The sequence below is a fragment of the Pleurodeles waltl genome, chromosome 4_2, assembly GCF_031143425.1.
Source record: "Pleurodeles waltl isolate 20211129_DDA chromosome 4_2, aPleWal1.hap1.20221129, whole genome shotgun sequence".
Classification (NCBI taxonomy): domain Eukaryota; kingdom Metazoa; phylum Chordata; class Amphibia; order Caudata; family Salamandridae; genus Pleurodeles; species Pleurodeles waltl.
In genome coordinates, this window is record NC_090443.1 from 767,022,087 (window position 1) to 767,047,921 (window position 25,835).

Consider the following 25,835-nt stretch of genomic DNA (forward strand, 5'->3'; position numbering starts at 1 on the left):
GAATAAACGAGTATCCATGTGGATCAGCTAATGGTTTTCTTTTTAATTTGCAGAACGTTTACACCAGTATATTGCCCGAGCCCAACCAGTGGCATCACGCCTTTGTTTTATGTTGCCCAGACCAGGCAGTCAAGTATCCTAAAAATACTTCTACAATATGGCATCCTAGAAAGAGAAAAGAATCCAGAGGACATTGTTTTTAAAATTGTATTTTACCCTTCACGAATAAGAATAATGGATGACCACGAATTGGTAGACATTCAAGAAGATGCAAAAATATGTCTACAGCTGTGTGTACGAGTCCTAAGGTGCATTCCTGTCTCAGAATTTAAGGTAAGCTAATATTTGTTGAGTTTCCAGATGTTTAAAGAAATCACAAACCACTGCACACATTAGAACATGAAACTTGTATGTAATTAGAAATAAGGGGCCAGGTGTACTGCCATTTTGTATTGCGACTCCCAATTCACGAATTCTTGTACATTACAAATTGTGAGTCACAATACAAAATGTACTACAATGTCCTCTACACTGTTATTGGTTCGCAGTGGGTCGCAAAGGGACCTGCCTCATCAATATTCATGAGGCAGATCACAATTTGCGACTCATTGTGAATGGCTACAATCTGAGGGATGGTGGCCTGGTGAGGTGAACTGAACACCATGTCTGTGATTGCTTTTTTAATAAAGCACTTTTTTTTTGCAATGCAGCCCGGTTCCTTAAAGGAAAACGGGATGCATTACAAAAAGAAAACTGCAAAGTTTCTTTTCATTTTTAATGAGTAGGCAGCCTGCTCTTAAGAAATGTTTGCAACCCCATTTGCAATTGGGAAGGGGTCCCATGGGAACCCTATCCTGTTTGTTAATAGGTTATCACCAACTTCAAGTTCGTGGTAATTGAGATTGTTTTGCAACCACATTCCTGTGTGCAAAACAATCTTACATGTGCCTGTGGGTTGTTATTAGGAAAGAACATCCTTGGCACGCCACTTCCTAATAGCAAGTCGCAAACTGATTTTGCGAGTTGGTAATAGGTTACCGACTTGCAAAATGGGGATGGTACATGCCAAACAGGCTTTTACCGGTCTCAAACGGAAGGTCCTCATACATCTGGCCTAAGGTGAGGTAATCACCTGCTGCTGATCAAGGGAGATGGGCTGGGGGGTTTACCATGGGGGGGGAGGCGGGGTTTAAAAATATTTTTTTTTAAACATACCTGCCTGCTGCTCCCCGACGCCTATGTCACTCCTTGTCCTCCCAGCAGTCACTGGGACACAGGCTCCCAAACCAGCCACTGCTATCATGCTAAAGCAAGCATGAAAGCAAGCGCCGGGATTGGCCTGAGTGGGCTGGTTTGATGCTTGCTCAGGCAGAGGAAGCCTATGCCATTTCTCCAACCTGGCTGTGTAACACAGCTGGGTTGGAGCAATTTAAGTGCGCATGTTGGTTTGGCCAGCCTAAGACAGCCGGCCAAACCAACATGCACATTTTATAGTGCCCACCACTCATCCTCCTCCTTGTGGCCTGGCCAGGCCCCATCCTAGACATGCTGTCAAACAGTAATACAATTATTTTATTATCATTTTATTTGTCACTGCCTGACTGACCAAGGGGGCAATGCTCCTCCGCCATTACGGAGGAACTGCCACTGCTGACAATGGACTTCTATATTTACCTGCAAGAGCATGCAGTACAACTTACTGAAAAATACTCCGGTTTGTAGACCTGTACTGATGAAACTCTGTGCAGGACTCAATTTCCACTTGACAGAAGTGATACAATAGTCACAAATTGTTAGCACCAGAGCGATAATAAAGAGAAGAGTGTAAACTGTGCTCACTAATAGCACTTACAACCAACTTTTACTAGTTCCAACTGCAAGTGCAAATGTCTGAGAAAAAAATAAGGTGCAAGAAAAAAGCATCAAAAACCTTTAAGTTGAGCCATTTATCATTTTTCGCAGACATTTGGCACACATTTCAGAAAACGCTGAGTACAAATGCTATTTGAGTCATGGAATATTTGGACTTGCTTTTTGTGCACAGCTGTTTTCTGATCCCAATTGGGGTATTTAGAGTGCGCCGCAAAACCATGTTTCAGAAATTCTGGAGGAGTTGAAATTTGTCCTGATGGTTTTCCGAGTTTTGTGCTCAATCTCTAAATGGTGACAGATGCACGCAAATAGTATTCATGCTCCTTTTACTCTCTTTAATTCTGCTTTTTCACTAGTATTACGCCTCAGATGAAACTTGGTGATAAGTACAAGCACAAACCATAAGCAAGCTCATATTGCAGTAGGCTATAGTTGTGTGGTAGTATAAAACTAGATTCAATAAAGATAGGGGTAATTTATTTCCACGTGGCGCAAGGTGACTCAAAGTTATACAAAATGTCAATTTACTTACCATTATAATCAAGCTTCCGATGCAGCAGCAAACTGCACCCATGCTACCATAAGTAAATAACTCATGTTGTACCTTGATTGGCAGGGTCTAAATGAACCATATAGGGCCTCATCACAACTTTGGCAACCGCCGGGCGGCCGCCAATGCAGCTGAACTCCCGCGGTGCCCATTTGGACATCCCCGCTGGGCCGGCGGGCGGAACCAAGTTTCCGCCCGCCGGCCCAGCGGGGATGGGAGCCGCAACATGGGAGCCCGCTCCAAATGGAGCAGGCAGTGTTGCGGCCGTGCGACGGGTGCAGTTGCACCCGTTGCGCTTTTCACTGTCTGCATGGCAGACAGTGAAAAGCCGCATGGGGCCCTCCGGAGGGCGCTCGATGTCTTTGAATCTGCAAGTAAGAGAATTTCAAAGGAGAGTCCCTTGAGCGTAAACATCATACCTGTCAATCTCTGTCCATAAACTTGGGGTGCCTTAAGAGAACTGGAAGTGGGAAAGCAAGCTCATGTAGTTCTAATGGTGTTTGGCATTGCCCTTTCTTGACAGTGACCTTATAGACCAGACCAAGGCCTTTGACATTTAACTTATCTGAAAGTTAGTAGTCTATGTAAGTGTGTCACTTAAGCATAAATGACAGTCATCTTAAATATATTGGAGGCTGATGACCTCTGCATGACTACTGGAATACTGAGGAAGACAATTATTTGAATGAGAATATTGATTGGCTGATTGATGTAATCTATGCACTTTTGTTGTGAATTTAAAAGTGCATTTCCAATATTGATAGTATTGGCTTGTTTATAGAAACGAGGGAACCTTTTATTGTCTCTCCACTGTCCTCTCTTTTGTACCTAATTCTGTGGAGTTACTGCGTAATATTTCAGGATTATTGGCTAGTGACGGGAACATTCATAATTTTGTCAAGTATCGGGCCCAATCTTGAATTTCTTGATTTGTGAGCTTAAATTTGTGGTTTAGACTTTTCCATTTATCACTCAAGGTTGAGGTTTGGAGGTACTTAAGCTTTCAGTAAACACATTCAAACCTACAAATGTAGTTGTCAAACTCTTTCAAAAATGCCAAACAACATTCAAGGGGATGTGAAGAGCTGCAGACCAATTACTTCACCTGCCTTTTCTAAAATAATAGATCAACACCTTGTGAAATGGCACTCAGGCTTTCTGAAACTACAGGAGACCCATGATGATGGGTGTTCCCGTCCGCTAAACTCATAATCAGGGCATAAGTACTTAAGCTTACTACTCATGTTTCTATTTGACTCCATGAGTTCTCTAATTTCAGGCCAAAAATGAAAAATCAAAAATGGAAAAAATAAAAAATATAAAAATGCAAATAGCGGCAGCAAAAATATCAACTGTCTCTTCCAGTTCTTTTTTATTTGCTATTCGGACAAAATTTTGAATTTGATCAAGATACAGAAATATCAAGCTTTAAATATCGTGATTCACAAATATCATGATGCAAGAATATTGTTGACAAGAATATCAGTTTTAGAGGTAAGTAATATTGAAATTACAAAAATAACTATGTTGTAAATATCAATGTTAAAGATATCTGTGTTGTTAATATCATTTACAAAAATGTCTATGTTGTTAATATTGATGTTAAAAATATCATAATCAGGGCATACGTACTTAAGCTTAATACTAATGTTTCTATTTGACTCCATGAGTTCTCTAATTTCAGACCAAAAATTAAAAAGAAAAAATAGAAAAAATAAAAAATAGAAAAATGCAAATAGCGGCAGCAAAAATATCAACTGTCTCTTCCAGTTCTTTTTTATTTGATATTTGGACAAAATATTAAATTTGATCAAGATACAGAAATATCAAGTTTTAAATATCGTGATTCACAAATATCACGATGCAGGAATATTGTTGACAACAATATCGGTTTTAGAGGTAAGTAATATTGAAACTAAAAAAATAACTATGTTGTAAATATCAATGTTAAATATATCTATGTTGTTTATATCATTTACAAAAATATCTATGTTGTTAATATCGATGTTAAAAATATCTATGTTGTTAACATTGTTTGCAAAAATATCATTCTCAATAATATTGTTTTTTTAATATGTGTTTTAGCATTTGTTTTAATTGTATGTATTATACATTTTATACCTGTTTTTAATGTTTTTTTAACAAAGTTTGTAAATGTTTAGCTGTTTTTTCACTTAATTGTTTATTGTAATTTTTAGTGTTATACTGGGTTGTGGATGTTTGTAGGGGTATAGGGTTGGAAGTAATTTAATTATAATTAATAAATGATTAATTAATCATTATTATTAAATATTTAATTGATACTTAATTATGTAAATTCTCTTATGTATTATTTTTTCAGTTCTGTTTTAGGTGCGGGTTGTGGGGTTTATCGAGGTGCAGGGTGGGAAGTAAATAAATTACAATTAATTAATATTTATTTTAAATTATTATTAATGATTTAATTGATAAATAATTATTTAAATTCTGTAATTATTAGATTGTTTCGATTATATCTCAGGTTTGTGTGGTGTTTTTAGGGTTGCAGTGCTGGCAGTTAATTAATAAATAATTTATTGATAATTACTTATTACTTTATTATTTATTTTTAATTGATAATTATGTTAAGGTATATTTTAGATGTGTGTTATTTAGCTTGTACAGTAATGGAGGAGAAGGTATTTAAGTAATTAGACTTTTTAAAAAAAGGTTTTCAATTTCTTTTTTAATTTATTTTTTAATTATTACATTGGTTAATTGTGTTATACTTTTTTATTACATTTTAATTGTTGGTTGTTATGTTTGTGGAAATATAGTGTTGGCATTTCAAATATATATATCATAATATTTGTTTTAATGGATACAAACTATTAACATCTGTCATAACTATGCTATTTTTACTTTTATTTTTAACAAAGAGATTTAATTGTTATAAGTAGATGTTTATATTTGGGGTGTTTAACAGAGGTGTTAAAATATGCTGTTTGTTTGAAGTGAAGTATTCTCTTTGTACTGTCCCAGTTAATGGAGTGGGAATAGTACAATATACCTCTTCTGAGTATAATGCTTTCCATACCGTTGCACTGACTGGAGTGGAAATAGAAAATGTAACTTCTCCTGAGTCCAACAGCTCCCTAGTGTTGCACACACTGGAGTGGGAATAGTTAATGTTACCTCTCCTGAGTCCTATGCTTTTCCTGCTGATGCACACACAGGAGTGGGAATAGTAAACTTTACCCCTCCTGAGTTCAATTCTTTCCCTACTGTTGCACTTATTAAAGTGGGAATGGTAAATTTTTAACCTCTCCTGAGTCCAACGGTTTACCTAGTGTTTTACACACAGGAGTGGGAATAGTACATTTTAGCTCTCCTGAGTCCAACATTTTTCCTACTGTTGTACTTACTGGATTGGGAATAGTAAATTTTACCTTTCCTGAGTCCAATGTTTTCCCTATTGTTGCACTTACTTGACTGGAAATAGTCGATTTCACCTATACTGAGTCCATCACCTTCTCTACTGTTGCACACACTGGAGTGTGAATAGTAAATTCTACTCCTCCTGAGTCCAATATTTTCCCTACTGTTGAACATACTCGAGTGGGAATAGTAAATTTCACCGCTCCTGACTCCAACGCTTTCTCTACTGTTGCACACACTGGAGTGGGAATAGTAAATTTTATATTTCCAGTGTCCAACGATTTCTCTACTGTTGCACAGATTGGAATGAGAATAGTAAAATTTACCCCTACTGAGTCCAGTGTTTTCCCTACTGTTGTATAGATCAGAGTGGGAGTAGTATATTTATTATTGCTATATTTTAATAATTTTGCTAATTTTGTTTCAACATATATTACTATTGTGTTTGTATTTAATTTTATATTATTTATGTGAATAAATGTATGTAATTTTTAACATATACTTAACTTGCATTATATTAATATTATATGTTGAAATATTTAGGATGTACTGTTTTAAAATACATATATACTAAAAAACAATATTTGTTTATAGTAGTGTTAATATTTTTAGTTAAATATTCTTGTACTTACCATTATATGTGTATTTAAATGATATTTTTGTGATCAATATTTTTCACACAATATTTCTCTGTCATGATATTTGTGGTTTTGATATTGTGTCATAGAACCTTTTTATTTGTGAGCAAACCAAATAGCAAAAATTGTCTCTTCAGCAAAGTACAATGCTATTTGCAAACCCCTTCTTGATCTTCTAGAAAGTTCTCTATTTATTGTGCATATCACAAATTACCAATAAAGACCTCCAGGATTTTTGGGAGCCCATTACGAGTTTGGCAGTCTGACTGTCGGACTTCCAAACTCTCGGGCTGAGGTTGCCATTATTCTGGCGGCCCCACCCACTGTTGTATTATGATGTTTCCACCTGGCTGACCAGCAGAAACTTCATATTATGACGTTTTGGACAGTCAGCCTGGCGGAAGCAGTGCAACGGCATTGGACTTGGTTGATCATACACCTGCGCTCTCGTAATGCGCACTATATGCAGAGCAGGCAGTTCACATTCTGAGGATGCTGGCGGGGGGGCCTGCACTGCCCATGCCATGTGTAAAAACAGTGCAGTTGCCCCCTGTGGCCCCAGCATTGGCTTGCCACTAGCCTTTCCATGGTGGTGAAACCGCCATGGAAAGGCTGGCAGGAAGTGAAGTCATGATCAGCAGAGGGGTGCCGACATGGACACCACTGTGGCTGACATTGACTTCGACTGCCGGCACCCCGTCGGGATCCTTGATCCTGGTGATGGTGGCGTTCTCCTGGCAGTCAAACCGCCATGTGGTCAGGCCACCAGAAGTACACCACCCAGAGTTTGGAGGTCTTAAGACCGCCAATCTCGTTATGAAGCCTATAATATCTCAGTTCATCAAGTGGCAGAAAATTTTCAAAGTTCATTCCTGCCAGAAGAACAAAATCAATAATGTTCAATGGATACATATTATTAAAGCAAAAGGTTTAAATTCCTTCTCCCAGTCATTTTCTGCAAAATATATCCATTCAGGTGGACCCTTCTTTTGACAAGGTACTCTCTCTTGGATCTCCAAGCTACTGGTCTACCTGTATCACTGTTGCTCTGACCAGATTCTTGAGTTTCTTCTGGAATCGTTGGGGGCGCTTAAGCTATTGGCGCTGTTTGTACACTTGGCCATCTGTGTCAGAGTGCAACTCTTTTTGCTACAGCACTAGGTCCTTCATTAGCATCTAAACTTTTTGGTGCCAACTGTTTTTGTCTTAGCCCTTCTGTACTAACCACTTCTATTACCTCACTCAGACCCCCCCCCAACTCAGACCGTAATTGTGCTGTCATGGTTACTTGTGCATTCCCAGGAGCTTGACTAACCTGTTCCCTTCGTCTCACTGTAACCTGCCCTTCAGCGACAGGTGCTGTATCATCAAGGGGAGCTGGAACCTTGCAAGTATTAGCTGTGCATACCCAACTGGAGAGAACAGCACACTTCACAGCTGTCATTGTTACCAGCATGACCTGGTGAGGCCCCTTCCACCGCGATTCTAAGCAGGACTTCCGTGAATGTTTTTTCACCATGACATAGTCACCTGGACACAAGTCATGGCAGCAGTTCTGCTGCTGGATGGTAGCATCTCCATCCTGATGAGACACAGAACAAACCACATCAGCTAGTCCTTTGCAATAATCCAATACCAAGTCATCTGTGAGTACCAAGTCATCTGTGATGTATTTGCAGGAATAGCTGGCAATCTCAAAGCATGCCCCATGATAACCTTGTGCGGAAACAATCCTGTTTTTCTGTCTGGAGTACTGAACAAACATCAAAACAAGAGGTAATGCATCAGACCATTTCAATGAGGTGGAGGCACAAACATTTGCCAGTGGGGACTTCAGAGTTTTATTAACTTGCTCCACCAATCTATCAGCTTTTGGCCTGCAACTGCAGTGGAGCCTTTGCTCAACTTGTAATGCCACACACAGTAATTTCAGGACTCCACTATTAAAGTGGGACCCTCGGTCTGACTCTAAAGAAGTTGGGAATTCGAACCTCGGAATCAACTCTCTAAGTAACAGTTTAGCAACTGTGAGACTGTCATTTCTCCTGGTCGGGTAAGCCTCAACCCAATGAGAGAAAATGCAAACTGTGACCAAGATATATCTCAGTCCATTGAACACAGGTAGCTCAATAACACTGAGCTGCATCCTGTTGAAGGGTCCTCCTGATCTGCCTATGTGACTCAGTGTAACTGCTGTACATTTGCTTTCATTCATCTACTGACATGTAACACATCTGCGTCACAGGGCTTCTGCCATCAATATGAATCTGGGCTTAAATCATGTCTGTTTCCTTGTTCTAACCATAGCATCACAGACAACATGAGCTGTGCCATGGTAATGCCTTGCAATGGGCGGTAGCAAACTATTAGGCATCACAGTTCTCCCATCACTTGAAACCCAAACATCATCTTCACTTCTTTTGATACAACCTGCTCTAACCCAAGCTTGCTGTTCTTCCTCTGACACTTCTTCCTGCAACCTCTTACCTTCCTGCGAGGTATCTGTAGCAATTAAGAGAAGATTGTGGCTTGTCTCATCATTTAACTCATTGGAGCTTTCACCATTAAAGGCAGTATGATTCAGCACACAGTATCTTGCTACCTCATTGGCACAGTTGTTGCCGAGAGTAACATAATCAGTGGTTTTGCCGTAAGCTGAGCACTTCACAAACACAATTTGGGCAGGCAACTGTAATGCATTCAACAGTGTATACACTTTGGCCCTCATTCTGACCCTGGCGGTCGGTGATAAAGCGGCGGCCAAGCCGCCAACAGGCCGGCGGTCTAAAATATGCAATTCTGACCCTGGCGGGAACCGCCAACACAGCCCGCCAACTTAACACTCCGACCGCCACAGCGGTACAAACAAACAGCGCGGCGGTTCCCGCCAACAGCCCGGCGGCAGACAAAGTACCGCCCACCCTATTACGACCCACCAATCTGCCACCTTTTCCGGGGCGGGAGCACCGTCGATAAGAACACGGCGGAAACAGACTACGAACGGGAAAACGCTCACCTCTACGCACTCCACGCGAGATTCCGGCAGTATGGAGCCAGAGTTGCAGGTCATCCCCGCACTCCTATTCCTCCTCATATACCAGGAGCACGCCCGGCGGCGCGGAAGACAACGGTGAGTACGGCACCTACGACACAGGGGAGGGAAAAGATTACCGGCACACACCCACCCACCCACACCCACTACAACACACACATCAATGCATTCCCACAGATCACTGTCACAACCCACAAACCACCCCCCTCCGAAATAATGCAAAGACCAAAAGAAGAGATCATAAACGGGCAGATATATTGAAATATGTACACCATTAATCCCAATAAATAAATAAACTATGTACAAAATATATACAGCTACTAAATGTAGTCCAACCACTGTCCGTGGATCACAGGGGTCCTGTGCAAAGGGGCAAGGCCCAGTCCCACGACAAGAACTCCACGGAGAGAACACTGCAGGGGCATCAGAAAGAAAATAGGACAGGCACCTCAGGGGGAAGGGAAGGGGGGGCACCTCAGCCACTTGAGTACACGATGCCAGATCCACGAGGGGACTCCATGACCACTGGCCCATCCTGGGGAGAGCAAAGCCACAGTCCAAACAGTCCATACAGTGGGTGGCCTGCCCACTGGGCCATCCTGGGGAGAGCAAAGCCACAGTCCATACAGTCCATACAGTGGGTGGCCTGCCCACTGGGCCATCCTGGGGAGAGCAAAGCCACAGTCCATACAGTCCATACAGTGGGTGGCCTGCCCACTGGGCCATCCTGGGGAGAGCAAAGCCACAGTCCAAACAGTCCATACAGTGGGTGGCCTGCCCACTGGGCCATCCTGGGGAGAGCAAAGCCACAGTCCATACAGTCCATACAGTGGGTGGCCTGCCCACTGGGCCATCCTGGGGAGAGCAAAGCCACAGTCCATACAGTCCATACAGTGGGTGGCCTGCCCACTGGGCCATCCTGGGGAGAGCAAAGCCACAGTCCATACAGTCCATACAGTGGGTGGCCTGCCCACTGGGCCATCCTGGGGAGAGCAAAGCCACAGTCCAAACAGTCCATACAGTGGGTGGCCTGCCCACTGGGCCATCCTGGGGAGAGCAAAGCCACAGTCCATACAGTCCATACAGTGGGTGGCCTGCCCACTGGGCCATCCTGGGGAGAGCAAAGCCACAGTCCATACAGTCCATACAGTGGGTGGCCTGCCCACTGGGCCATCCTGGGGAGAGCAAAGCCACAGTCCATACAGTCCATAACAGACCCCACTGCCACTGGAGGAGGCAAGTTGGCCAGAGGACATCCTGCAGCCCTGCCCGAGATAGATCCTGCCCTGCCACGTCTGCCAAAGGGCCAGCGGTTCTTGCCCTGAAGGGCCCAGTTCAGCGGTTCTTGAGACGGCGGGGCCCAGTTCCGCGGTTCTTGCCTTGAAGGGCCCAGTTCAGCAGTTCTTGAGACGGCGGGGCCCAGTTCAGCGCTCCTTGCCTTGAAGGGCCCAGTTCAGCGGTTCTTGAGACGGCGGGGCCCAGTTCAGCGGTTCTTGCCTTGAAGGGCCCAGTTCAGCGGTTCTTGAGACGGCGGGGCCCAGTCCAGCGGTTCTTGAGACGGCGGGGCCCAGTTCAGCGGTTCTTGCCTTGAAGGGCCCAGTTCAGCGGTTCTTGAGACGGCGGGGCCCAGTTCAGCGCTCCTTGCCTTGAAGGGCCCAGTTCAGCGGTTCTTGAGACGGCGGGGCCCAGTTCAGCGGTTCTTGCCTTGAAGGGCCCAGTTCAGCGGTTCTTGAGACGGCGGGGCCCAGTTCAGCGGTTCTTGCCTTGAAGGGCCCAGTTCAGCGGTTCTTGAGACGGTGGACGGTCTATGGCCAACTGCTAATTGCCTGGTGGTGCCCTCCTGGGCAGCGGGGATGGTGCTCCTTCACTGCCCACCTGGGCTGTGGGTGGTGGGGCCCTCCTGGCCAGCTGGGCTGGGTCCTCCCTGGGCAGCGGCTATGGGGGTGGTGGGCTCTCCCGGGGCAGCTGTGCCGGTTCCTCCCGGGGCAGCGGCTATGGGGGTTGTGGGCTCCTCCTGGGCAGCAGGCCTGCTGCCTGACCTCTCCAACTTGCTGCCCTTGCCCTCCTTAGTCGTCGGCCTGTGGCCCTTTCCTCCCTTTGGAGCTGTGGCTGGTGACTGTCTCTGGGTGGTGTCCGGGGGGGATGTAGAAGGCGGGCTCCTGCGGCGCCCCTTCCGCCTTCTGCTCCTCTTCCCAGGGGGTGGGCTGGCTGTCCCCTTGCTGCTGGGCGAAGATCCAGACATGCGGGCTGGCGGGCTCCAATACCCCTGCACCCTTGTCAAGGGGGCTGCAGGGCTGGTGGTGGCTGAGGTGCTCTTCTTACCCCGACGAGAAGGAGGGGGGGCTCAGGGTCAGGAAAGAAGTTAGTAGTGGCGAGGAAGAGCTTCTTGGGACAATGGAGAGTGGTAGGTACAGTGGGAATGGGAGTGGAGGGAGAGGATGTGGTTGTAGGTGAGTCACGTTTGCTGTCTTTGGGTGCAGGTGCAGGAGGGATAGGCTGTCGTGAGGTGGATGGCTGTTGGGTGGGTGGGTGGCTGCGTTTGTGTGGTGTGGAAGAGGGGGTGACAGACACAGTGGGAGAGGACACAGGGGACGTGTAAATGGCAGTGGGGGTGGTGACTGCACGTGTGCGGACTGGAGTGGAGGGTGTGCTGGTGATGGAAACACTGGCTGATGGTGAGGTGAATGGAGGTGTGAGTGTAGACGTCACAGGGAGGGAGGAGGGAGACGAGGAGGTGGGGGTCACAGAGGTGGTAGTGACTGTTGGCATGTCTGCATCGGAATGTTGCGTGTGTGAATGTCTGCGTGATCTGTGGTGCTTATGTTTGGATGAGCTTCTCTTGGGTGTTGAGGTGTGTGCAGGCTGGTCTGATGGTGTGGGTGGGACAGGCAGAGGAACAGGAGACTGGGAGGAGGGAGTTAGTAGAGGCAGGCAGGAGACAGGGACAATGGCTGCCGTCAGTGCTGAGGCCAGAGCCTGGAACGATCGCTGATGGGCAGCCTGACCCGAATGAATGCCCTCCAGGTACGCATTGCTGCGATGAACCTCCCTCTCCACCCCCTGGATGGCATTCAAAAGGGTAGTCTACCCAACAATGAGCGTTCGGAGGAGGTCAATGACCTCCTCACTGAGGGCAGCGGGGGTAACAGGGGCAGGGCCTGAGGTGCCTGGGGCGAAGGAGATGCCCGGCTTCCTGGCAGAGCGGGCACGGGGCGAACGCGGAGGGGCTGCTGGGAGGGCGGAGATGGTGCGCTGGGTGGCGGCTGTACCTGTAATGGCGGGGGGCACGGATGGTGCCACCCCCGCAAGGGAGCCCCCTTCCGAGGACGTGTCCGTGTCGCTGCAGGCTCCAGTCGTCCCCGTCGTGGAGCTCCCCTCGCCCTCCGTCTCACTGGTCCAGTCTGACTCTGTGGCATGGCCCTCCTGGGCCATGTGAGATGCAGCTCCCTCCTGCCCCGATGCCACTTCTCCTCCGCCTGATGATGCTGATGCACACAAGCACAGAAAGACAAACAAAAAGGGGGGGGGGAGAGAAATAAAGGGATATTGAGTACATGGATCTCCGGTACAGTTAGCGGACATGACAGACACAGATGCCCCCTGCACTAAGTTGCGCACTTGGGGTACGCTACGCATTCCGTGGAACATGGCCTACACGCCTAGAGTTGACAACTGCACCCATGGATGACACGGCCCAGGGATGGCTGTACTGACAAACTACTGAGGGTGGTGGCTGGGGACACAGGGGCTTACGGGGGTGCCCAGCCTACAGATATCGCCCTGGCCTAGGGGGACCCCCAGCCCTCCTCCCCCACCCAGACACCTCCACTGCGCGACAACAGAGTAGATAATGCTTGTACTCACCCCCTTGTGTCTGCTGTGCTGCCCTCACGCGCCCATCCAATTCAGGGTAGGCCACTGCCAGGATCCGGAACATCAGGGGGCTCAGTTGACGGCAGGCACCCCGCCTACGTTGGGAGGCCATCCCCAGCAGAGACTCGGCGGTCTTCTTGGTCCCGCGGCGGATGTCCTCCCACCTCTTGCGGCAGTGGGTGCCCCGTCGATGGTGGACCCCCAGGGCCCGGACTTCCTTGGCGATGGCACGCCAAATCCCGATCTTCTCATGGGCGCGGACCTATGTGACACGTACAGGGAGGGAGAAATACCACGTTCAAGTTACTCAGCATTTTCCTTTCCAGTGGCCCAACGCCCCCCATCCCCGCCAGGCCCCCCGCCATGCCCCCCGCCATGCCCAACATGCCCCCCATCCCCGCCAGGCCCCCCGCCAGGCCCCCCGCCAGCCCCAACATGCCCCCCATCCCCGCCAGGCCCCCCGCCATGCCCAACATGCCCCCCATCCCCGCCAGGCCCCCCGCCATGCCCCCCGCCATGCCCAACATGCCCCCCATCTCCGCCAGGCCCCCCGCCAGGCCCCCCGCCAGCCTCAACATGCCCCCCATCCCCGCCAGGCCCCCCGCCATGCCCCCCGCCATGCCCAACATGCCCCCCATCCCCGCCAGGCCCCCCGCCAGGCCCCCCGCCAGCCCCAACATGCCCCCCATCCCCGCCAGGCCCCCCGCCATGCCCAACATGCCCCCCATCTCCGCCAGGCCCCCCGCCAGCCCCAACATGCCCCCCATCCCCGCCAGGCCCCCCGCCATGCCCCCCGCCATGCCCAACATGCCCCCCATCCCCGCCAGGCCCCCCGCCAGCCCCAACATGCCCCCCATCCCCGCCAGGCCCCCCGCCATGCCCAACATGCCCCCCATCCCCGCCAGGCCCCCCGCCATGCCCCCGCCATGCCCAACATGCCCCCCATCCCCACCAGGCCCCCCGCCAGGCCCCCCGCCAGCCCCAACATGCCCCCCATCCCCGCCAGGCCCCCCGCCATGCCCAACATGCCCCCCATCCCCGCCAGGCCCCCCGCCATGCCCCCCGCCATGCCCAACATGCCCCCCATCCCCGCCAGGCCCCCCGCCAGGCCCCCCGCCAGCCCCAACATGCCCCCCATCCCCGCCAGGCCCCCCGCCATGCCCAACATGCCCCCCAGCCCCGCCAGGCCCCCCGCCATGCCCCCCGCCATGCCCAACATGCCCCCCATCCCCGCCAGGCCCCCCACCAGGCCCCCCGCCAGCCCCAACATGCCCCCCATCCCCGCCAGGCCCCCCGCCATGCCCAACATGCCCCCCAGCCCCGCCAGGCCCCCCGCCATGCCCCCCGCCATGCCCAACATGCCCCCCATCCCCGCCAGGCCCCCCGCCAGGCCCCCCGCCAGCCCCAACATGCCCCCCATCCCCGCCAGGCCCCCAAGCCAGCCAGTGGCCCCAAATCCATATTGAATTAAACTCACTTGTTGGTCTGGAGGACCGTAGAGTAGCGCATACTGGGGGAGGACCCCATCCACAAGTTTCTCCAACTCCTCTCCAGTGAAGGCAGGGGCCCTTTCCCCAGTCGCAGCAGCCATTGTCCCTTCCAGACCGAGGTCACAGCAACACTTGCAGTATAGGTCCTCTCCTGTGAAAGTTCAAGTCGCAATTGGATAAGTAGATAGAAAATGGCGGTCACGTCCGCGGCGGTGCGTACCGCGGCGGGGCGTCCCGCCACCGCCGGCGCCCTTCGCCATTGGCTCCTGAAACCCATAGGCTTCAATGTTAACCAATGCGGCTTCGCGCCGGGGTCTTCGCCCGCCGCCCGCCGCGGTGTGCCACGCCAGCGCATTGACCTCACATCCCATTGTCACACTTCACAGGTCAGGCAGCCGCCATTTCCAGGGCCCACATGGCTCAATTTCAACTGCGTCACACAGGCCTAGGCCTTGCATAGCCACTCAGACACGCCATTCACTGCATAGAGAATCGTATACTGTGCTAGCTGTGAGTACGTACCTGTGGGTTGCTTGACTGTGTGCTCCATGTTGTCCTTCCTAGGCACCGTCCGCTGGGTTGGGCGAGGAGACGGATGAATCCTCCCGCGTACCGACCGCTGGTGGACCTGTCGACAATGGAAGAACGCCACATTATCCTGACCTACCGTCTTAACCGTGCCACTATCCATGAACTGTGTGCCCGGCTGGAGCCCGACCTGATGTCCCCCATCCGCCAACCCACAGGGATTCCCCCTCTGGTGCAGGTCATGTCAGTACTACATTTCTTGGCAAGTGGGTCATTTCAGACAACCGTGGGAATTGCTTCCGGGATGTCTCAGCCCATGTTTTCGAAGGTGTTATCCAGAGTGTTGTCTGCCCTGATGAAATCCGTGAGGAACTACATCATTTTCCCTGAGGTGGGCGAATTGGCTACAGTGAAGGGTGATTTCTACGCCCTTGGACATATTCCCAACGTAATTGGTGCCATTGATGGGACCCATGTGGCTTTGGTTCCCCCAAGAGACAGGGAGCAGGTGTACAGGAACAGAAAAAATTACCATTCAATGAACATCCAGGTGGTGTGTTTGGCTGACCAGTACATCTCGCATGTAAATGCCAAATTCCCAGGGTCAGTGCATGACGCCTACATCCTCAGGAATAGCAGCATCCCTTATGTGATGGAACAGCTACAGAGACACCGTGTATGGCTAGTGGGGGACTCTGGGTACCCCAACCTGTCGTGGCTACTGACCCCAGTAAGGAATCCCCGGACCAGGGCAGAGGAACGGTACAATGAGGCCCATGGGCGTACTAGGAGGGTGATCGAACGCACCTTTGGCCTCCTAAAGGCCAGGTTTAGGTGCCTGCATATGACCGGTGGATCCCTAATGTACTCACCTAAGAAGGTGTGTCACATCATCGTGGCCTGCTGCATGCTTCACAACCTGGCTTTGCGCCGCCAGGTGCCTTTCCTGCAGGAGGATGGTCGAGACGGTGGTGTTGTGGCAGCGGTGGAACCTGAGGAGAGTGACGAGGAGGAAGACGACGGGGCTGAAACAGACAACAGGGACAGAATCATTGAACAGTACTTCCAATAGGATACAGGTAACATTTCAAAGATAATTTAGTAAATGTTAACTACTCTGCAGCATCTCTGCTGCCTGTCTATTTGCCCCAGTGTATGATGACTGAGTTTTGGCTTTTCCCTCCCTATTTCAGATCTGGGGTCCCCACTACGAGTCCTGTGCTTCGTTTCCCCATGGACTACAGCTTTGTGGCAGCTGTTTGTTGACTTCACCATGTACAAGGACATATTTGCACTGTCATGTCAATTACAATCTATTGAAATCACAGCCAGACTCCTGATATTTTGGTGCAAAATAGGTGTTTATTGAAGTGCTCAAAATGGGATGGGTGGTTTCAAGTGGGTGGGGGCTATGGTGAAGGAATGTCCATGGCAGAGTCCAGAGTAACAGTCACACAGGTGCATTGTCCAGAGGCCTGTGGAGAGATGGAGCATGGGCAGTTCAAGGATGGACAGGGTGACAATGTGGGACAGTGGGATGACATCAGGTGGTATCCATTGCTGGCGGGGGTCTTGACATCCTACTCTGTCTTCTTGCGAGATCTCAGGGCCCTCTTGCGGGGTGGTTCTTCTCCTGCAGGAGGTGGGGGTCTGGTGGGCTGCTGCTGTGCGGGGGCCTCCTGTCCACTAGCGCCGGCGGAGGTGGATGGCTGTTCTTGGTCCAGGCTAGTGGCAGGGGCCCTTGGGTGTTGTTCAGTGTCCGCCCTGCTGTTTACGAGGTCCTGCAGCAGCCCTACCATGGTAACCAGGGTGGTGTTGATGGCTCTGATGTCCTCCCTGTACCCCCGATAGTGTTCCTCCTGCAGCACCTGGATCTCCTGGAACCGGGCCAGTACCGTCGCCATCGTCTCCTGGGAGCGGTTGTATGCTCCCATGATGGTGGTGAGGACCTCGTGGAGAGTGGGTTCCCTGGGCCTCTCCTCCCCCCCCTGTCGCACAGCTGCCCGCCGAGTTGCCCTGTTTCCCTGGGCCTCTGCCCCCTGGCCGGTGTGCCCACTACCACTGCCCCCAGGTCCCTGTTGTTGTTGGGGTGATGGGTTATCCTGGGTGCCCTGTAGTGGTAGACACACCGCAGATTGACGCGCCCTGGAGACAGAGGCATGGGCCCGCTGGGTGGGAGCTGTGTTGGTGTTCCCAGAGGGGTTAGGGTCTGTAGTGGCCTGGGCCTGTGTGAGGGGAACCGACTGTCCAGAGGTCCCCGATGGTCCGGGCTGGTCATCGGTGTCCAGGTCGACAGAGCTGCTGTCATCGCTGACGGCCTCTTGGGTGGGGGGTGTGGAGAATTCTGGCCCCTCCGCCGCGGTGTGTTGACGGTCGGGTCCTGCAGGGGTATAGAGGTATGGTTATAGTTTCAATGTGTGGCATATGGGTGTATCTGTGGGTTCTCGTGTCCCCAAGTGCTGGCATTCGTGTGTGGGGGCTTTGGTGAGGGTGGCTTGTGGGGGGGATGTGTATATGCATTGGGCATGCTTTGGTGATGGGTGTCCATGCTTAGTGGACGCATGCAGGCCTAGGTTTTGGGATGTGTAGGTTGTGATGGTGAGACATTGGCGGGGAATAGGTGTGCTGGGGGTGGGGGTGAGGATGGTGGTGGGGGTGAGGATGGTGGTGGGGGTGAGGATGGTGGTGGGGGTGAGGGTGGGGGTGAGGATGGGGGTGGGGGTGAGGGTGGGGTTCGAGGATGGGGGTGAGGGTTGGGGTCTGATTTGGCATGCAGGTGGGGGGGAAGCAGTATTGAAGCTTCAACTTACCAGTATCCATTCCTCCGCCGACTCCTGCGAGGCCGTCAGGATGCAGGATGTTCAAGACTTCCTCCTCCCATGATGTGAATTGTGGGGGTTGAGGTGGGGGTCCTCCGCCAGTCTTCTGCACAGCGATGTTGTGCCTGGATACCATGGAACGCACCTTCCCCCGTAGGTCGTTCCATCGCTTCCTGATGTCTTCCCGATTTCTGGGGTGCTGTCCCACTGCGTTCACCCTGTCGACAATCCTCTGCCATAGCTCCGTCCTCCGGGCAATACTGGTGTATTGTATCTGTGTGCCGAACAGCTGGGGCTCTACCCGAATGATTTCCTCCACCATGACCCTGAGTTCTTCGTCTGTGAAGCGGGGTTGTCTTTGGGGTGCCATGGGGTGGTGTGTATGATGTGTGGGGTGGAGTATGTGTATTTAAGTGAGTTGAGTGTGGTGGTGTGTGTTGTTTTGTGTGTGGATAGTGTGTGGGTGATGGTGTTGAGTGGCTGTGGCTGTTATGTTTTGGATGCTGGTGTCTCGCTCTTGTCTTCTTTACGAATTTTTAAGCGTAGGGGTTTGTGGGTGATGTGGGTGGGTGTTTTATATTGTATTGTGTGTGTGGGAGTGGTGTGTGTATGTGTATCAGGTGTGTGGGATTCAAATAGTCCAATGTGGGTGAGTTTTGTTCGTTTGTGTGTATTCTGACCGCGCCGGTGTGTCCCGCCAATGGAATACCGCGTTTGAATGACCGCCGCGTGGATTCGTGGGTCGTAATGGCATGGGCGTATTTCTGTTGGCGTGGCGGTGGAGGTTTGGTCACCTCCACCTTTCCGCCGACCGCTGGTCTGGCGGTCTGTTGTGGCGGTCGGATTTTCGGAGGTTTGCCTTCTGCGGGTCAGAATGACCGTGGCGGGTTTCCGCGACCGCGGCGGGATTATGGAGGATTTCTGACCGGCGGTAGGCGCCTTTTACCGCCGAGGTCAGAATGACCCCCTTTATCTCCATTGTGAATGGGTGAGCCAGAAGAGGTCATAGAACTCTCTGGGACCACGACTGGCCAAAGTCGTGAGCGACACCAAAGTCACATTGACTGTCTGTGAAAATTGTCACCGTCAGTTGTTCAGGAACATAGCATACTTTTGTAAGAGCAACTAATTCAGCTACTTGGGCAGCAAAGAACCCTTGAAGCCAGGAGGCTTCGACTACCACTGAAACTGTAGAAACTTCATAACAAGCTCTCAGGGCACAATCATTGTCTCCTAAACAGGAGCCATCAACAAACATCACATAATCAGATTCGGCCAGTGAAATGTCTTGAATATGATGCCTTAGCTTGGTGCATAGCTCAGTGGCCTCTAGACAGTCATGCTCAATTTCATCAACATAATCTTTTACATTTTTATCATTCACAGGTAATGGCAAGAGATTTGCTGGATTCAAAGTATTACAGCATTTAAGACAGATGTTATGTGCAGCCGGTATGACCTGCTCATAGGGTGCTCATAGGGTGTTAGACGTGCACTATTCAAATGCTGCTTTTGGTGAGTGTTAACCAAATGTCCACGGAATGGAGGACAAAAACAATCAAAGGATGACTGATAACAATGCTCTCACTGTTCACTGCTGATGCTGACTGCAGCAATGGCTTTAAGGCAACCAGGCAAAGCCGAAGCCACAGGATTAAGTGTGGAAGATAAATATGCCACAGGTTTGTTGGCATTTGAATGCATTTGAGTCAAAACTGAGAGAGCACATCCCTCCCTCTCACAGCAGTACAAAGTAAAACATTTATTGCAGTCAGGCATTCCCTTAGCAGGAGCATGACAGAGATTTTCTCTCAGCTCTGTGAAGGCACATTTGCAGTTGTCATCCAATGGTACTGGATCAGATACATCCTTGTATGCCAGCCTCTGTAAAGGCTTAGCCAAAAGGGAAAAGTTTGGGTTTCACTGGTGACAGTAGCCAACCATTCCCAAAAACATCCTGACTTCTTCTGCGTCTTTGGGGGATTCATTTCAGAATTGATGAGATTCTTTCTTGTGACACCTTCCTTGCACCTTTCTCAATATGGTGTCCTAAATACAAGACTGTTTTCTTACAGTACTGTAATTTAGTTGGGCAAACCATTATGTCCATTCTCAGCTAAGTGATTCGACAGGGCAATTGTATCTCTCCTACATGCTTTTTTAGTATTTGATGAGACTAGTAGTTCATCAATATAGTGAACTAAAAATGAATGTTAATGCATTTCCAGATTCTTTTGCAAGATCTGCTTAAAGATGGAAGGGCTCTCAGTAGACCCTTGCGAGACTCCGCACTATGCCAAAACATCAATCAATCAATCAATCAGGGAATTTGTAAAGCGCACTACTCACCCGTTAGGGCCTCAAAGCGCTGAGGGGGGGGGGTCGCTACTGCTTGAAAAGCCAAGTCTTGAGAAGTCTCCTGAAGGTAAGGAAGTCCTCTGTCTGGCGCATGTGGGTGGGAAGAGTGTTTCATATCTTGGCGGCGGGATGCGAGAATGATCTGCCGCTGGTGGTTGATCTGTGGATGTGTGGGAAGGTGCCAAGGGCGATGTCAGCGGAGCGGAGCAGTCGGGTCGGGGTGTAGAAGGAGAGCTGTCTGTTGATTTATTCTGTTCCGGTGTTGTGCAGTGCCTTGTGAGCGTGGGTGAGGAGTTTGAAGATGATTCTCTTGTTGATGGGGAGCCAATGCAGGTCTCTCGGGTGTCCTGTGATATAGCAGTGGCAGGGGGTGTCTAGGATGAGGTGTGCAGAGGCGTTCTGGATGCATTGCAGCCTTTTCTGGAGTTTGGCCGTGGTTCCTGCTTAGAAGGCATTGCTGTAGTCCAGTTTGCTGCTCACAAGGGCTTAGGTGACTGTTCTTCTGGTTTCAATGGGGATCCATTTGTAGATCTTTTGGAGCATGCGGAGGGTGTTGAAGCATATGGAGGAGATGGTGTTGACTTGCTGGGTCATAGATAGTGAGGAGTCCAGGATGAATACCAGGTTGCGTGCCTGGTTGGTGGGTGTCAGAGAGGTTCTCAGTGTGGCAGGCCACCAGTAGTCATCCTATGAGGAGGGGGTGGAGCCAAAGATGAGGACCTCAGTCTTGTCGGTATTCAGTTTAAGGCAGCTTTTCTTCACCCATTCGGCGATGGCCTTCATTCCTTCGTGGAGGTTGGTCTTGGTGGAGTCCTTGGTGAGGGAGAGGATCAGCTGGGTGTCATGAGATGATGTTGAGGTTGTGAGATCGAGCGATGTTAGTGAGCGGAGCCATGTAGATGATGAAGAGGGTCGAGCTGAGGGACGAACCCTGGGGTACGCCGCAGATGGTTTTGGTGGCTTCAGAGCAGAATGGAAGGAGGCAGACTGTCTGAGTTCTGCAAGTGAGAAAGGAGGTGATCCAGTCTAGGGCTCTGTTGCGGATTCCTGCATTGCTGAGGCATATGCGTAGGGTGTGGTGGCAGGCGGTGTTGAATGCGGCTGAGAGGTCCAGGAGGGTGAGGGCCGCAGTTTTGCCATTGTCCAGTATGGTTCTGATGTCGTCGCTGGCAGCGATGAGGACAGTTTTGGTGCTGTGGTTGCTGTGGAATCCGGATTGGGAAGGATCCAGAGTGCTGTTCTTCTCAAGGAAAAGGGTCAGTTGTTTGTTGACAATTTTCTCTATGACTTTTGCAGGGAAGGGGAGCAGGGAGATGGGACGGAAGTTCTGGATGTCCTTTGGGTCCGCCTTAGGTTTCTTCACTAGGGCGTTGATCTCAGCATGTTTCCAACTCTTTGGGAAGGTGGCAAATTCGAAGGAACTGTTGATGATCCTCCGGTGTTGGCGTGCAATAACAGAGCTTGCTTTGTTGAGGATATGGTGAGGGCAGGGGTCAGATGGTGAGCTGGAGTGAATGGTGTTCAAGATTTCGATGGTGTTGTTGTCGTTGATGTGGGTCCAGGAGAGCAGGAGGCTGGAGGGTGGTGAGTCTGTTGTGTTGGTGGTTGATGGGCGGTCTGAGTGCTGAAGCTGTCATGGATGCGATCTTGCGGTGGAAGTAGGCAGCTAGGGAGTTGCAGAGGTCTTGTGATGGCGGGATGTCGTTGGCTTTGGAACTTCGGTTGGAGAGTTCCTTCACAATGTTGAAGAGCTCCTTGTGGTTGTGTGCATGGTTGTTGATGCATTCTTTGAAGGCGGTTCTCTTGGTGGTTCGGATGAGTTGGTGGTGTCTGCCGATGCCATTTTTGAAGGCTGTGTGGTTGTCCAGAGTCTGATCTTGGCTCTACTTCTTTTCAAGTCTTCAGAATGTTTGCTTAGATTCTTGGATGTCGTTGGTGAACCAGAAGGCCTTTCTGTCAGTGTGTCTGTTGGAGGGATTTTTGATCGGGCAAGAGTAATGGCACAGTCGTCGGTCCATTGCCTAAAGTTGCGGGGCGCTGTGTCAGTGTCGGTAGTGTCGATGGGTGGGTTCCGGGAAAGGGTAGCGATAAGTTGGTATTCGGTGAAATGTTCCATCTGTGGTGTGGGATCCGTTGCGGGAGATGGTGAGTTGTGGGTTTCTTGAAGGAGAAGTGGATGCAGCGGTGGTCTGTCCAGTCAAGTTTGGTGGTGTGGCTGAAGGAGACATGTTTGCTGGTGGAGAAATTGGGTTGAGTGTGTGACCTGCGGAGTGGGTGGGTGTCATGACAAGCTGTTTGAGGCCGAGGTTGGAGAGGTTGTCCAGCAGGGTGGTTGAGTTGTTATTGTTGGTGTTCTCGAGGTGGAAGTTTAAGTCCCCAGGAGTATGTAGCCTGTGGACGTGAGAGGGTGCATGCTGATGACGTTGGTGATGGAGTCGCTGAACTGCTGTTGGGGGCTGGGTTGTCTGTAAACCAGGATCCCTCGGAGGGTGGTGTATGGGTCGGTGTGGATCTGGAAGTGCAGGTGTTCGGTGGTGCTGAGGGTGTCTTTGGTGCTGGTCATGATCCAGAGGGTCTTTTTGTGGACGATGGCGATGCCTCCTCCTGGTTTGTTGGAGGGGTCCCTGCAGGTGATCTTGTAACCGTCCAGGATGGCTATGGTGATGTCTGGCGCTGAGGAGGTGTTCTTCTAGGTCTCGGTCAAGAAGGCGACGTCTAGGGAAGCTGAATCAAGTAGATTCCATAGTTCGACGGCATGTTTGTGTACGGAGCGGGTGTTGAGAAGGATGCATCTGAGATGGTTCCATCCTGCCTTGGTGGGTGGATCGTTGGCGTGGAGGCTGGTGAAGGGGCAGCTCCGGCAGGAGAAGGGTCCGTGGGTGGTGTGCGGGGTGGCTTGATGGAAGGTTGGTGAGCGGCCCGTGTTGAGGGCACGGAGGGTGGCGTGGTCATAATGAAGACGGGTGTGGTGATGGTGGGGGGGCGAGAGCCAGGGGTACCGGCGCTCGGTGTGGTCCAGGCATAGAAGGGCGCAGATGGGCTTGACTTTGGCATGCCTCTGGCGCGCCAGGGGCACGGATATGAAGCGGCTGCCATTAAGTAAGCAGGGGGGAGAAGAGGACAGCTGGAAGGCGGGAGCGGGATGAAAACGGCATGAAAAAAGGGGGCTAGGCTGCGGGGGCAGCAGTGGTGGGAGAGCAGCACGAGAGAGCAGAGAGGGGCGGGTCATGGGGGCAGCAGCAGTGGGGGAGAGAGAGAGAGATGGGAGGGCGAGAGTGAGAGAGAGAGTGGAGGGAAAGCAATATTAACTAAAAAGTAAAGAAAATGTAAAGCAAAATAAAGCAAAAGTAAAGCAAATTAAAGCAAAAGTGAAGCAAAATAAAGTAAATGTAAAGCAGAAGTCAAGAGGGCATAGAGGAAAGCAAATGCAAAAAGGGGCACAGGGGGCCAGACACGGAAGAGAGAGAACACAGGAGAGAAGTAGAGGAAGAGGAGGAGAGAGGCAGCCTAGTAGTAAAGCAGAGCTCTTCCACTAGACACCAGGGATGAGGCAAGCCTGAGGGTGGAGGAAGGCCTCGAAATCCTGACAGCGGTCAGGAGTTCACAAAAGTGAGGAACAAGGGCTCTACTTAGCAGGTGGAGCCACGGGAGGCAGAGCAGTTCACTGTCTAGACCAGTGGTATTGCTCAACCTACCGCGCATCGGCTGGCATTAAGTAGAGAGGAGGGGCTGAGAGGACAGGAGCGGGTATGAAAATGGCACAAAAAAAGGGGGGAGCCGTGGGGGCAGCAGCGGCAGGAGAGCGGTGCAAGAGAGCGGAGGGGGCCGTTGCCGTGGGGGCTGCAGCGGCTGGGGAGAGAGAGGTGGGAGGGCGAGGAGAGAGAGAGAGTGGAGGGAAAGCAATAGTAACTAAAAAGTCAAGCAAATTAAAGCAAAAGTAAAGCAAAATAAAGCAAATATAAAGCAAAAGTCAATGGTGCAAAGAAGACAACAAACGGCAAAAAGGGGCACAGGGGGGCAGACACGGAAGAGAGAGCACACGGAGAAAAGTAGAGGAAGAGGAGGAGAGAGGCAGCCTAGTAGGAAAGCAGAGCTCTCCCACTAGACACCAGGGATGAGGTGCAGGCAGAAGCCTGCGGGTAGAGGAAGGCCTTGAACTCCTGACCGGGGTCAGGAGTTCAGAGGAGTGAGGACCGAGGGCTCTACTTAGCAGGTGGAGCCACGGGAGGCAGAGCAGTTCACTGACTAGGTAAGTGGTATTGCCAAACCAAAATGCAATGTTATGGAAAATAACACTTGGCACAAGACAATCCACTCTCCTTCACATGGAATTTAGAATAAAATCACTGCTGGATTCAATACTATGGGACAACATGAAATAATAACTTAATTCACCTTTCTAAGGTCCCGGACTATGCAATATTTTCCACTTGTCTTCCACAGTCCCATAATGGGAGCGTTACATGGACTACCCATTATCTCTCTTAGAATTCCCTGTTCTATCAAAGACTCAATCATCGGGGTAATTCCTGCAATTTTTTCAGGTGTCATGTTATATGGAGGAATTCTCGGGAACACATAATTTGGTTTCACAATTATCTTGATTGGCTCAACTCCTTTAGTGAGTCCTATCTCTTTTCCTGAAAAGTCCTGAACTTTAGGGGAGACATCTTTTAAATCTTCTGTAAGTCACTACATGTCAACATTGGGTACAATGCAACACTCAGGGTTTGATTCACAATTTTAAATGCTGTGTATTCATCATTGGTATAGATCTCAATACCACGTGGGGTGCAAATGGTGGAACAATTCAACTTGCATAGCAAGTCGCTTCCAAGCAAACTTACAGGACACAATTTGGTGTTCATCCTCAAAGGAACCTATTTTTTTATGGAGGCAGATTCTGTTACTGGGTTAGACAATTGTGTATTTGCAACTCCTACAACTTGAATTCTCTTTCCTGAAAGGGGCAAGTTTGGTACTTCTTCTGTTCTGACAGTAGAGCATGTGGCACCTGTGTCTGCTAGAAATGGTAAATGGTGACTATTTATACCACCATCCACATATGGTCCTTGCTGATCTACATCTAAAGAAGCACCAATCATGCACTTCTCTTATTCTTTGGGGCATCTTAACTACAAAAAAGTCTGAAAAATCATCATCACTTAAATCAATTAAAGGAAACTGTGCTGTCAACTGATTTGCATTTACATTTGGAACCTGTTTTTTTTCTGGAAAAAGTTGTCTGATGTTTGGACA

General features: G+C 50.0%; 1 protein-coding gene across 1 annotated transcript in view; it reads left to right on the forward strand.

The window, feature by feature from the left end:
• ASB17 (ankyrin repeat and SOCS box containing 17) overlaps window positions 1–25,835 on the forward strand; it is a 117,423-nt gene that overhangs the window by 47,516 nt on the left and 44,072 nt on the right. The window contains exon 2 of the mRNA XM_069233216.1: window positions 54–333. Within this exon, the coding sequence (XP_069089317.1) occupies window positions 54–333 (280 nt within the window). The remainder of the gene's footprint in view (window positions 1–53; window positions 334–25,835) is intronic.